The 15,355-nt window shown below is 36.5% G+C and overlaps 1 protein-coding gene across 4 annotated transcripts in view; it reads left to right on the forward strand.

Moving 5' to 3' along the window:
- The window catches only part of TTC17 (tetratricopeptide repeat domain 17), a 126,094-nt gene that overhangs the window by 20,467 nt on the left and 90,272 nt on the right, over positions 1-15,355 (forward strand). For all 4 annotated transcript variants that reach the window (XM_004090705.3, XM_030829731.1, XM_003254450.3 and 1 more), the window contains exons 2-5: positions 1,010-1,099; positions 12,046-12,215; positions 13,862-13,973; positions 14,212-14,343. In XM_004090705.3, coding sequence (XP_004090753.1) covers positions 1,010-1,099; positions 12,046-12,215; positions 13,862-13,973; positions 14,212-14,343 — 504 coding nt within the window. The remainder of the gene's footprint in view (positions 1-1,009; positions 1,100-12,045; positions 12,216-13,861; positions 13,974-14,211; positions 14,344-15,355) is intronic.

Here is a 15,355-nt window from a genome sequence, read left to right on the forward strand (position 1 = left end):
TTGGAATGGGACTGTCACACTTCCACAGTTCCTTCCCTCCCCCAATTTTATTTTTTCTAAAAATCTCATTTAAAAATACCTATAGAGTCATGTACTAAATAGCTATCTCTTGATGTCTGGACAGAGTTGTAAATTAAGCACTTTGTCCTGCTTCCTTATGTAAACCTCTTACACTCTGGTCACTGGCAGTAGCTTTAACATTTTTTCCTGTATCCCATTCCACTGGACAGTGGGTCTCTCTGTCACTTTATTGATTGACTTAGGTTGTTTCTGATTGTCCTTTTGCAGCTACAAATGTTGTAGTGGACATCCTTATGTATATCCTTGCCTACTTATTGAACAATGTCTGTAGGATAGTTTCCTAGACTTTCTTTTGCTCAAAGGTTATGCAGTTGTAACATTTTGATATATGTTGTCAAATGACACTCCAAACAATGAGAACACATTTATAAGCCAGCTACCAGTATATGAGTGTTCATTTTTTCTACAGCTTCAACATAATTGTTTGATTTGTTGATCCAGAGAACAGGAGCAATAAGTAATAAATCTCAAGGTTATTTTATATTATCTTTGATTTATGACTTCTACAAATAGCTTTCAAAAAGAGGTACATTTAATATTTTCCTTTTATCACCTCCAAGCCTATTCAGATATGAAATGTGCTATCAAAACAAGACAATTCATTTTTTATTATTACAGGCATGAAACATCATTTAAGGAAGTTACTTTATCAATCATTGCCAAATACTTTACTATTGTATCACCTGTAAAGTCAGAATATGTACTTTGAATGCTTATTCTTCCAAGTTGGAGTTCACAGGACAGCTGTTGCTCTTGTCATTCCCTTTGCTAACATTTACATGTGATCACTTTGAAATACTCCTTGAGTTTTGCTGAGGAATAACGCCGATTACAATGGTGAATGAACAATAAAGCATATTAGTGACTTTGTTAATCCAAACAAGCATTAATGAAATCTGAGTTTTATTTATTTATTGCTTGCTTGCAGGTGGATTCACCAATGAACTTGAAACATCCTCATGACCTAGTCATATTAATGAGACAAGAAACAACAGTTAACTACCTCAAAGAATTAGAGGTGAGGCAACTGGGCATGTGAGATGCAGCTGATGCTTGTTGCATTTCACAGGAGCCATTGTGTTCAAAGAAAAGCTAACGCATATTATTTTTTAAGTCTGAGTCTTCTGACTTTTGCGGGAATATACTACCTACAATGTGTGTTTTTCTTTTTTTATCATTTTATCAAAGTGATATTTGAGTAGTAGTAAGAAAAACAGACTACTCTAGCCTGGGTATATGTGTGATTCTTTAAACTCATTTATCTTTGAACAGAATTTCTGTGTTTTTAAGTTTTTTCCATCAAATATGAAAATGATATAATCTCTGATGATATTCCTAGAATAATTTGGGTAAAATATGAAAAGAAAGAAAGGTTGGCCGGGCACGGTGGCTCACGCTTGTAATCCCAGCACTTTGGGAGGCCGTGGTGGGCGGATCACGAGGTCAGGAGATCGAGACCACGGTGAAACCCCGTCTCTACTAAAAGTACAAAAAAATTAGCCGGGTGTGGTGGCGGGCGCCTGTAGTCCCAGCTACTCGGAGAGGCTGAGGCAGGAGAATGGTGTGAACCTGGGAGGCGGAGCTTGCAGTGAGCCGAGATCGCGCCACTGCACTCCAGCCTGGGTGAGAGAGCGAGACTCTGTCTCAAAAAAAAAAAAAAAAAAAAAAAAAAAGAAAGGTTTTAATAGCCTAAAAATGTAATTATTGTTTATTCCCAGGTGGTAAAAACTAATGTCTTCCTGTTATGTTTTCTTATGGTTGATGTGAAAAACATTAATCACCTTGTACCTTGAAAGCTCAAACCTTATTAGTGCTAATAAAATCTGACTTCTTTTTTTAATAAACATCAGTTTTCCTTTTCTCTAACATATTTCCATAAATTGATTTTGCTTAATAGCAAACAGTATTTGTTATTTGAAAAACTAGGTTTTTTTTTCCTCATGAAATCTCTGCTTTAAAGTTACAGTGTAAATTGAATCTAAATTGTAAAGAAACTAAGTTGTAGAAACATTAAATCAAATTGGAAAATGAGAAAAAAAACTAATAGGAATAATAAAAGTAATAAGAGTAGAATCAGAGTATTTGAGAATTAGAAGGAATCATAAGATCATCCTCATTGTAGAGGCAAAGAAACAATTAGACCTAAAGACAATGAATTGCCTGACTTCACAAAGCAAGATATGGCAGAACCAGAAACAAAAGCTGTATCTCTTGACTTAAAAGCTGGCATACCTGTTTTTTGTTTTGTTTTGTTTTTTGAGTCGAAGTCTCGCTCTTGTCAGCCAGGCTGGAGTGCAGTGGCACAATCTTGGCTCACTGCAACCTCCACCTCCCCGGTTCAAGCGATTCTCCTGCCTCAGCCTCCTGAGTAGCTGGGATTGCAGGCACCCGCCATCATGCCCAGCTAATTTTTGTGCTTTTAGTAGAGACGGCTTTTGCCATGTTGGCCAGGCTGGTCTCAAACTCCTGACCTCAGGTGATCTGCCCGCCTCGGCCTCCCAAAGTGCTGGGATTACAGACATGAGTCACCGTGCCCGGCCAAAAGCTGGCATACCTGTTAAGCCAAGTTGGCATGTATTTTCTTGTTATGTAAAAGTCCCGAATTTCATTTACATACATTTAGTATATTTATCAACATACATATGTCTACAAATAGTTATAAATATGTACTTTTAAAAAAATCTGTGAATTAAGAGAGAGAAGACTTTAGCACATGGTAACCAGCTCTGCCTAATTAGTAGTATATTTAGAGTGTTTCTAGAACTTGAATACCTCAACATTGTAAAAATAGTTTCTCACCTTGTTCCTACTGGTTTTATCACTTGTAAATTTGGAAATATTGATTTTTATCAATACTAGGAATTAGACAATAAGTATCCTTATAGTGCTTCATGCTTGGAAGCATGATCTATTTTTATTTAAACCCAGTGTTCAGAAAGATGCAATGGAGCAGAAAATGTTTTTTTTTTTTTTCCAGGTATATAGACACATTGTGTATGTTTATTGCTGTCTTTTTTTGGAGGCAGTATTATATAAAGAGAAAGAGATTTAAATTAGAGGATATATAGGAAGAAAGTGCCATTTATTAAGTCAGTGAAAATGAAATGAAAAATACTGACTCCACCAATTTTTGGTTAAGGTAGTGTAGGAGTTTCTACTTATAAGAAGTATAAACTTTTATTTTTGTTTATACTTATACTAAGTATAAACTTTTATTTTTGTTTATACTTATACTAAGTATAAACTTTTATTTTTGTTTATACTTATACTAAGTATAAACTTTTATTTTTGTTTATACTTATACTAAGTATAAACTTTTATTTTTGTTTATACTTATACTAAGTATAAACTTTTATTTTTGTTTATACTTATACTAAGTATAAACTTTTATTTTTGTTTATACTTATACTAAGTATAAACTTTTATTTTTGTTTATACTTATACTAAGTATAAACTTTTATTTTTGTTTATACTTATACTAAGTATAAACTTTTATTTTTGTTTATACTTATACTATGAAGCTTCTGCTTCATATGCATAGCAATGACAGGTAAAATATAAAAATATAAACCAAAATAAAATGTAGGCAGGCTTTAAAGTAGTATAAGCATCTCCATAAACCAGAAATGAGGAGAAGCACTAAATTGGGAATGTGGCCAAAGCTACCGACCTGTTGGGCTCCAAGGCCAGGAGCAGACTATAGTGTCTGATATGCAGCACTGTGGAGTTAAGGGAGCTGACAATATTCCATGCAAGATGTAGGAACAGAACGAGGCTTATTGCTTGAAGACTGGGATGGAGCCATTCTGCTCATAGAAGAGCCTGGCAAAAATAATAATAATAACAACAACAACAACAAAAGAAAACGTATCAAAAACAGAAAGACTAATCCTGATAACCAAAAAAAGGAACTGAATCATCCAATAGTTCAATAATAACATCTTCAGTTTCCTGAATATCATTTTAGGGTAGAATATTTGGGATAGGAACTCGAAACCAAAATTGGAAGGTCTAATTCTGAGCTTGGCAACTGGATAAAACCTGGAAACAACCACAAAACTGTGAGACCTAGATGATGGTCATGGAATGATTGGAAAGAAGGGGATGAGACAGAGGGCGTGAAGAAAGACTCCAGGGTTTCTGACCTGAGTGATTGCAAGGTTGAAGTTGATACTAGCTGAGATAAAGAAGACTGAAGGAGGTACAAGATTGGGGAGGAGTTTGGCTTTGAAATGTTAACGTTTGAAATGCCTATCAGGCATTCAAGAATGGGCATCACGTGGGCAGTTGGTTCTTCTAGTGCAAACTCAAGGGGAAAGATGCAGTCTCAAGATAGAAATTTGTTAGTCATTGACAGATAGACTTAAAGCCATGAGACTAGATAAAACAGTTTATCTACCAAGTAGTGACAACTATATGAACATCTTAGATAACAGAAGACAGTGAAGGGTAAGGGAAAGCAATTCTACTGAAATTTTATATTCTTTTAAACTATCATTTAAGAATGAGGGCAAAGTAAAGATAATTTCTGACATACAAAGGAGTACTAACCACAGACCCTTACTTCAGCTGAAAAAAACATTAAGGATGTATTTCTGCAAGAAGAAAAGAGAAAGAGAAAGAAAAAAGAACTTCCACCTAGTGGAAGTTCATAGAATGTCTAATGATAAGTTAAAAACATTGATGAAAAAGTTGCTTAATTTATTTACTTACTGGGCTCTCTAAGGTCAAACTAGATAAAATTAATAATATGTAGTTGGGTTGGAGCATGTTCAGTGATTAAAGCGTGTTAGATTGTTTTGTCACGTTCAAAAGATAAAAACTGAATAAATTAAAATCCTATGGGAAAATTTATTGGCAAATATATTAAAAACTTAAGAATGTTGCTTGCTACTTTTTAAGTAGTCTTGCCAAAAAATAATCAAACCACAATATAATTTGTTATTCAATGTAATTGGTTTCCTTTGTCATTCTATCTCTTACATTTTATATATTTAAAAGATTATTCTGAGAAGAGATTTATAGGCTTCATCAGACTGCCAAAGAAGTCCATGACACAAAAAGATTATTACTGTAGATCCTGCTATCAATATTCAGGAAATACAGAAAATAGAGGAACATGTTCAGTGAACCTTGAGGACCTAGTCAGCAAATTCCCCTAGAGTGGCAAACTCTACAGAACAAACAATCCAATTTCCTTTTTCTTTTCTTTTCTCTTTTTTCTTTTTTTTTTTTGAGACAAGGTCTTGCTCTGTCACCTAGGCTGGAGTGCAGTGGCATGAACACGGCTCACTGCAGCTTCAACTTCCAGGGCTCATGCTGTCTTCCTGCCTCAGCCTCCCGTGTAGCTGGGACCACAGGCGTGCACAATGCTCAGCTATTTTTTTTATTTTTTGTAGAGACAGCGTCTCACTTTGTTGCCTAGGCTGGTTTCAAACTCCTGGGCTCAAGCAGTCCTCCCACCTTGGGCTCCCAAGGTGCTGGGATTATAGGCATGAGCCACCATGTCTGGCCCCAGTTTCTTTAACAAATAAATTACAAGGGAGTGGGGGAGAGAAAGAGAGTGGTATCCAGTAGATTAAAAGAGATGTAAGAGACAAATCAACCATTTGTAGTGTGTATGGACTATATTGAATTCTGATTCAAACAAACTATGTATTTTTTTATTATTATTATTTTTTTAGATGAAGTCTTGCTCTTGTCCCCCAGGCTGGAGTGCAATGGCACGATCTCAGCTCACTGCAGCTTCCGCCTCCTGGGGTTCAAGCAATTCTCCTGCCTCAGCCTCCCGAGTGGCTGGGATTACAGACATGTACCACCACGCCCGGCTAATTTTGTGTGTGTGTGTGTGTGTTTTTAATAGAGACGGGGTTTCATCATGTTGACCAGGCTGGCCTTGAACTCCTGACCTCAGGTGGATCTGCCCACATTGGCCCCCCAAAGTGCTGGCTGGGATTACAGGCGGGAGCCACTGTGCCCGGCCACAAACTATATTTTTAAAAGAGAAGAAACAATTGGGAATTTGAATGCAGACTGAATATTTGATATTAAGGAATTACTATTTTTTACATGTGATAGTGGTGTGGTGGTTTTATTTTTTACAAAAGAGGCTTTTCTTTTCAAAACATACTGAAATATTTACTGACGAAAACCAAAAACAAAACAAATAGGGGCAAGCACTAAAATAATAGACATGCAGGCCCAAAAAAAATAGACATGTGGTGGCCCACACCTGTAATCCTAGTACTTTGGGAGGCTAAGGCAGGAGGATTGCTTGAGACCAGGAGTTTAAGACCCTGTCTCTACAAAAGAATTTTGAAATTAGCTGGGCATGGTGGCAGGCACCTGTAGTCCTAGCTACTGGGGAGGCTGAGGCAGGAGAATTGCATGAGCCCAGGAGTTTGAGGTTACAGTGAGCTATGATAGTACCACCGCACTCCAGCATGGGTGACAGAGTGATACCCTGTCTCAAAAAAAAAAAAAAGAAGTCTATAGTTACCAAACTTACAAACAAAGAAAGAGGGTTTAGGAGGAGAGGAGAGAACATAGAAAAAGTACTATGCAAATGCTAAGCAAAAGAAAGGTGATATGTTTGTATTTATACAAGTTCACAGTTCCTTATTTGAAGTCATTGGGTCTATATATGTGTTTAAGAATATGGTTTCTTGTTTTGGTTTTTTAATTTTAGAAATGTTAGGCCAGGCACAGTGGCTCACGCCTGTAATCCCAGCACTCTGGGGGATCGAGGCGGGCAGATTGCTTGAGCCCGGGAGTTCGAGACCAACCTGGCAGCATGGAGAAATGCTGTTTCTACCAAAAATAGAAAAATTAACCAGCATGGTGGTGTGTGCCTATAGTTCCAGCTGTTTGGGAGGCTGAGGTGGCAGGATCACCTGAGCCAGGGATGTGGAGGTTGCAGTGAGCTGAGATTGCACCACACCACTGCACTCCAGCAGCCTGGATCACATACCAAAACCAGGTCTCAAAAAAAAAAGAAATGTGATGGGCACAAATATTTTATATTTCATTCTACTTCTCTCAGGGCTGTTTCAAACTCTGCAATCAGATACATTAATATTTCTTTAGTGACATGTATGACCATGCGTGTTAAGAGTATAAAGACTGTAAAATGGCTTTCCATCAGGTTTTGTTGCCATGTGAATTTTAATGCAAAAAATTTTTTTAAAGCTTTAGGTTTTCAGAATTTTAGATTTACAATGATAAAGAACAGTGGGCCTGTCTCAGGCAAAATAAGAGCCTAAAATAATTAATAGATACTACTTGCTAACAACCTACGAAAAAATATAATATCTTATACTTGTATGTACCTAACAGCTCGGCCTCATGGATGTGAGTATGTTTATATCAAGACAGCAGAAACTGACAGAATTACATGAAAAGTCAACCAGAGGAAGCGATTTTGCAGATCTTTATCAGAAACTGATAAGTCCAACAAAAATATTATAAAATACAGGAGGTAACACCTTTGGATCTATATATATCTATATGTAGATGTATACAGCGAGACATAGAAAAAGAGATAGAGGGAGCGAGTATGCCCTAAGTCGAACAAAGAGAACGTACAGTGTTTTCAATGTAGAATATTTACCAGAATTGACCACCACCAGGATATAAAGGAAATAATTTACAAAGTTTTGTTATCATGCATAACACGTTCTCTGACACAGTGCAGTTAAGTTAAAAGAAATAAAATACACATGCCCAGGAAAAAAGAGAGAAAACACAAATTTTTGAAAATCCTGAAGGCATTCTTAAATCACCCATGGTTTAAAGAGAAAAATCACAAAACTTTAGACTGTGGTGAGAACACTTCATTTCAAAAATCCTGAAATGAAGCTTAGATATATTTAGATATGAATTTGTAGAAAAATGCATTTATTAAAATAAATGGCACAGTAACTCACATTTGTAATCCCAGCTACTTGGGAGGCTGAAGTGGGAAGATTGCTTGAGCCTAGGAGTTTGAGTCCAGACAGGACAGCATAGCAAGAGCTTGTCTTTAAAAAGAAAAAAAAAAAAAAGACTGAAAAGAAATGAGTTAAATATTCAACACAAGTTAGAAAACATAATAAACCAAATAACAAAAATAACCTAATATAAATATGGAAATAATAACATAAGAAATTAAACAGTCTCAAGAAAACAGTATTGTTTATTTAAAAAATAAAATAAACCAAACTCTAGCAGCAAGGCTTACCAGAAAAAAAGAGAAATGACAGAAAAAAAGAAATGTTAGTGATGAAAAAGCAAATATCAGATAAAGATTTTTTAAACTAAAGACATAATTATTAATACTACAAAAACTAGACCAATAAATTTGAAAACTTAGGTATAATGTAAGGTTTTAGAAAACGTGAAATATAAAAATTGATTGAATAAATGGGGAAAGGATAGACTATAAATGATATTAGGAAATTGATTGTCCATGTGGGGAAAAAAATACCTTTCAAGGTACAAAAAAAAAAAAATTTCCTATACAGTTTAAAAATCTAAGTATGAAAAGTGAAACTTTTTACTAAAAAAAAATATTGATAGACAGTCATGCATTGCTTAACGACAGGAGTATGCTCTGAGAAATGTGTTGTTAGGGGATTTCACCATTGTGGGAACATCATAGAGTGTACTTACACAAACCTAGGTGATATAGCCTGTGTAACATGTTACTGTACTGAATACTGTAGGCAATTATAACATAATGGTAAGTATTTGTATATCTAAGCATAAAAAAGGTACAGTAAAAATGTGGTATTATAATCTTATGAGACCACCGCTGGGGTCCATTGTTAACCAAAAACATCTTTGTGTGGTACTTGACTGTAGTTGATTGATGTAATTACGATCTCAGGTTTGGGAAGGATTTCTTAAATAAAACAAAGTACAAACAATTAAGAAAACAGTTGATAAAGTTGCCCACCTTACAATTAAAAGTTTTTCTTCAAATGACAAAATTAAAAGATAAGCTACAAACTAAAAGCCGATACTTAACCATGCATATAACTCATAGAGGATGAGTTTATAGAATTACTTTTTCCATAAATTTCTATAGATTAATTTCTTACATATGTATGTATTTATTTATTTATTCATTTTTGTGAGACAGAGTCTCACTCTTGCCCCAGCTGGAAAGCAGGTAGGATGATCATTGCTCACTGTAACCTCATTGCCTGGGCTCAAGCAGTCCTCCTACCTCAGCTTCTCCACTAGCTAGGACTACAGGCAAGCACCACCACCACGCTCGGCTAACTTTTTATTTGTTTCATAGGGATGGGGTCTCGCAGTATTGCCAGGCTGGTTTCAAACTCCTAAACTCAAGTGATCCTCTAGGCTTGGACTCCCAGAATGCTAAGATTATAGGCACAAGCCACCACGCCAATCCTACCAATCAGTTTTTTAAAAAAGAAAACCTATTGGGGGAAAAAAAATGAGCAAACTCGAACAGTCAATTCACAAAATATCTCATAAACATATGAAAATATGTTCAATCTTATTAAATATTATTCTATTAGTTGATACAGTCCATATTTTATAGTGTATCAGTCAGCTTTTGCATTGGCAACAAATAGCCCACAGAACCTCAGTGCTGTTCTCATGAAGGAAAGCGAAGGCTCAAGGAAGAACAACCAAATAATATAAGCCTGGTTAAAGTTTCTACTGAGAAGTGACATACACCATCTCTACTCACATTCCATTGGCCAAAGCAAGTCATGTGGCCATGCCTTGAAGTCAGTAGGGCAGGATAGCATATCTCCATGAAAAGTGTGGAGGGAATAATTGGAAACAGATCATAGGCTCTGTCCCCATTAATAATAACCCCAAAAATCTTAATGGCATAAACAATAAGGTCATGCTAAGTGATCATTCAGGGCTCCGTTGGGGATCTGTACCATGTCACTGTGATCCATAAGACAGGACCTAGGCCGACAGAGCAGCCACCGTCTGTAATATTGGCATTCTCAGTAGCTGAGGGAAAAAGAAAGAACATGGTGAAGCACACACTAACTCAAGCTTTCCTATAAAAGGGCCACATGGGACTTATGTTACATTGGCCAAAGCAAGTCATGTTGCCCAAGCCTGAGTCCAGCAAAACAGTGATGTATCATCTTGTAAGGAGGGGTAGGATATCAGTGAATAGTAATACAGTCTATCACAGTAACATAGTCTGCCACCATAATAAATATAACAAAATCATGTTTCATCCCTATTGGATTGGCATAAGTTAAAAAGTATGACAAAACCAAACATTGCTAAGATTCTGGGGATATAGGTGTTATGATCTACTGGGACAATTCTAATTGTTATAATCACTGTGAACAGCAGATTGACACGTCTATATAAAACTGAAAATGTGCATCCCATATGACCCCATATTTCTGCCCTTGCTAGAATTTTTCACATGTGTACAAGGAGACATTTATAAGAATATAGTAGCATTTTTAATAGCAAAGAAAGTTTTTTTTAAAGAAGCAACATAAACGTTTACAGGAAAATGGATAAATACATATTTATACATCCATTTAAATGAAAAATTTAGAGCTATCCTGACTAATGTAGATAAATCTCAAAAACATACTTTTTTTAAGTTGTAGATACATTAAGTATGATACCATTTATATAAAATTTTAAAACTTGCAAAGCAATGCTGTATTTTGATTTTGGATACACATATAATGAAAGTAATATTTTAGGAGAGTAAGGGTAATGTAATATTTTATAAAAGTATTTATAAAAATATACATGGAAATGACACATAAATTCAGATTAATTATAAGAAGTTAGAGATTTAGAAGACATTAAAGAATACCTTGAACTCCCTTTTTTTTTTTTCTTTAAAAAAAAAAAATCTGAGCTGAGCATGGTGTCTTATGCCGGTAGTCCCAACACTTGGGGAGGCCAGGGTGGGAAGATTGCTTGAGCCCAGGAATTTGAGACCAGCCTGGGCAACATAGTGAGACTCCATTTCTATAAAAAATAGAAAAGTTGGCCAGGCATGGTGGCTGAAGCCTGTAATCCCAGTACTCTGTGAGGCCAAGGCAGGTGGATTGCTTGCACTCAGGAGTTTGAAACCAGCCTGGGCAACATGGCAAAACCCCATCTGTATGAAGAAAAAAAAAAAATTAGCCAGACATGGTGGTGTGCACCTGTAGTCCCAGCTACTTGGGGGGCTGAGGCAGGAGGATCCCCTGAGCCCTGGAGTTTGAGGTTGCAGTGAGCTGTGATCGCACTACTGCACTCAGCCTGAGTGACAAAGTGAGACCCTGTCTCAAAAAAAAAAAAAAAAAAATTAACTGGGCATGTGGCACGTGCCTGTGGTCCCAGATACTTGGGAGGCTGAGGTGAGAGGATCACTTGAGCCCAGGAGGTCGAGGCTGCAGTGAGCTGTGATCGCACCACTGCAGCACTCCAACCTGGGTGACAGCAAGACACTGTCTCAAAAAAAAAAAAGGGTTGAGGGAGGAGATAAAATATTGGCATATGATAGATATGGGTGGTGAAAATGTGGATATTTGTGTTATTTGTCTGTATATTTGAAAAAATAGATATTTTATGGGTGACAGGAATTAACTAGAATACCCAGGTACCAATAGCAACATGTACTATGTCTTGAAGGATTGAAACAACCTGACAGGTTTGTTTTCATTGCAGAGCCATTTTGTGCCAGGAAGGTTAAGTTAGTAGATGTGCTTCATGGGTAGTCAGAAATCATATTGTGAAGGCACATGTGTGCCAGTATGATAAATGTTGTGTTCTGTTACTTTCTGTATGTGGACATCTTTCTTGAGAAGCTTGTGTATGTTGACTAAGTTAACTAAGGGCATTTTCAGAATTCTTGTCTTCCTACATAGAGGATTCTGACTTCTTCAGCTCAGATTCCCCTTTCTCTTCAGTGGTAGTTAGACTAAAATATTAGAAGAATCCATTCTGTTCTTACTTTCTTCTCAACAGAAACAATTAGTTGCTCAAAAAATTCACATAGAAGAGAATGAGGACAGAGACACAGGACTGGAACAGAGACATAATAAAGAAGACCCAGACTGCATCAAAGCCAAGGTGCCCTTAGGGGACCTGGATCTATATGATGGTACATACATAACTTTGGAGAGCAAAGACATCAGGTAAAGAAGTTCTCTTTCCAAAAATAAAATTGCTTTTCCAAACATTTCCTTTCTCATATTAGTAAGAAATTATTTCTGTAATAAGAGTAAGCTTCAATCACAGATGAGTTTTAGAATTTGAAAGTTCAAAATACATACTACATGTAGAATTCTTATAAATTAATTTAAAATATTTAACACCACGTAGAAAATGGAGCAACTTGGCTGGGCGTGGTGCCTCACACCTATAATCCCAGTACTTTGTGAGGCCAAGGTGGGAAGACTGCCAACAGCCAGGAGTTTGAGACCGGGCTGGGCAGTATAGCGAGACCCCGTCTCTACAAAAAAAAAAATGTTAAAAATTAGCCAGGCATGGTGGTGTGCACTTGTAGTTGCAGCTACTCAGGAGGCTAAACTGAGAGGATCACTTGAACCCAAGAATTCAAGGTTACAGTGAGCTATGATGGTGCCACTCTACCCTAGCCCAGACTCCAGGCTGGGTGACAGAGTGAGACCCTGTCTCTTAAAAAGCCTGGGCGCAGTGGCTCACGCCTGTAATCCCAGCACTTTGGGAGGCCTAGGCGGGCAGATCACAAGGTCAGGAGATCGAGACCATCCTGGCTAACATGGTGAAACCCCGTCTCTACTAAAAATGCAAAACAAATTAGTCAGGTGTGGTGGCGGGCACCTGTAGTCCCAGCTACTCCAGAGGCTGAGGCAGGAAAATGGCGTGAACCCGGGAGGCAGAGCTTGCAGTTAGCCGAGATGGCGCCACTGCACTCCAGCCTGGGCGACAGAGCAAGACTCTGTCTCAAAATAAATAAATAAATAAAAGATAGATAGATAAATAAATAAATAAATATAAAAATGAAAAAAAGAGAAAAAAATAAAATTGAACAATTTGTAGTTAAAAAATTAACAAAAACTACCTATGGCCAATAAACATGGAAAAAAATTTCTCAGAAATTATCAAAAAAGTACAAATGAAAACATTTAGATAGTTTTCATCTACCAAAATGGAAAGCATATCAAAAAAATAATAACTGGTAAAAATGTGGAGAGACTGTCAGTGGAAGTATAAGTTGGTTTAACATTTCTGGAAACAATTGAGCAGTTGTATTAGTTATTAAAAAGTCCATGATCTTATTCTGTGACCTATCTACTATTTTCTCTGTGATTCTTGACTTAATTTGAACTCCCAAAATGTTTGACTCTTCATGGCAGCTATGTGAAAAGGTATGAATATTGACTAACAATTGTGTAAAGTTAAGATGCTATGAGAATATGGGGAAAATTTGACATTTCTTAAAAGTATTATTGACTGAGCGCAGTGGTTTACACCTGTAATCCCAGCACTTTGGGAGGCCAAGATGGGAGGATCACTTGAGGCCAGGAGTTCAGTACTATCCTGGGCAACATAGTGAGACCTGTCTCAACAAAAAGTAAAAAAAATTAACTGATTGTGGTGGTGCATGCCTGTTGTCCCAGCTACTTGGAAGGCTGAGGTGAGAGGATCGCTTGAGACTAGGAGATCAAGGCTGCAGTGAGCTGTGATCATGCCACTGCACTCCAGGCTGGGCAACAGAATGAGACCCTTTCCGTAAATAAATAAATAAAGTATTGTTTATCTCACCTTTTATTCATTCATTGCTTCTTTTTGATTTTAGTCCTGAAGATTATATAGACACAGAATCTCCTGTCCCTCCAGACCCTGAGCAACCTGATTGTACTAAAATTCTAGAACTTCCGTATAGTATACATGCTTTTCAGCACTTGAGAGTAAGTAGAGAACTTTAGGATTTTTTTTTTTTGCGTTCTTCTTTCAGTTGGTCTCTCACTTGTAAAGACTATTTCTCTTTCTTCTCTCCTTCCGAACAGCTTTATAATTTTATAGACATCTCTTATTTCTTAAAATTCCAAAATATTAGTATTTCAAAATAAATACTACAAGATACTGAATTATTTGTCATCTTTTATATCCTTTGATATGTCTTTTGAATCTTTTTCTTCTCTTCAGGGTGTACAAGAGAGAGTTAATCTTTCTGCACCTCTACTACCTAAAGAAGACCCAATCTTCACATATTTATCTAAACGGTTAGGAAGGAGTATAGATGACATAGGTCACCTCATTCATGAAGGCCTACAGAAGGTAAGTCATCAGTCACTTAAAGAGCCAGCGGGCTCTGTGTAAACAGAAGATATTTTTATCTTGGAAAATACCTGACTAATTTGTTTTTATCTGGAAGACGATTTAAAATTACACTTACATTGATGCAAATTGCATAGTTCAGTGCTGGGGAGAAATATGGATAGACTAGTCTCCTTTCCCAGGAAGAGATGCTGGAAAGTTTTATCTAAACTAATTGATGAAAAACGAAATATAAACTGACATAAGCAACAGGGTTTATAGGCTGGATTATATACATTGTGTAAGAAAGTTAATGTTTTAGTGTTGTTAATATATCTATACACAATACATATATTATTACTGTTTTCTGAGACAGAAAAAGAATCACCACCAGCAACAAAATCTTCTGTAACTTTCTTTTAAGGGGATATCTACTTTAAAAAAAAAATGAAATAGGGAATTATGTAACAGGACCCAAGAATTTAAATGTATCATTCAGGATTAACCTGGGCATTTAGAAAATGTTTCTGCTGTTCTTTGTGCCTAAAGAGTATCATAAAATGCAGTTTAGTTTCTAAGCAGTATTATAGTGGTGTAAAATAAGTTGTATAATTGCCACCTTTGTATACAGTTTATTCAAATACATAGCTCTGTATATTGAGAGGAATTTACAGATAAAAGTCCGATAATAACTTGACTTTGAAATGCTTTATATGGTTATTTCTGTAGCTGTGTTACCATCTTCATCTTATTTTTCTGAAGGTAATGTAAAACTTTTACGTTCCCAGAACTTGATGAGTAATAAGAGAAAACTGGCCCAGGATTTTACAGTGTCCTTCAGAGAATGGTTAGTTGAGAGTAGACCATAGTGGTAAGTGTTCTATAGAAAATTAAAACAGAAAGTAACTGGGTGGCTACTTTACATCTAGCAGTTGGGGTTATCCTCTCCGGAAAGGTGAAATTTAAGCTGACACCTGAATCATAAGAAGAAACCAAAATTCAAAGACCACGGAAGAGCATTCTAGGCCACAGC

Source organism: Nomascus leucogenys, chromosome 15, assembly GCF_006542625.1.
Source record: "Nomascus leucogenys isolate Asia chromosome 15, Asia_NLE_v1, whole genome shotgun sequence".
NCBI classification, from domain to species: Eukaryota; Metazoa; Chordata; class Mammalia; order Primates; family Hylobatidae; genus Nomascus; species Nomascus leucogenys.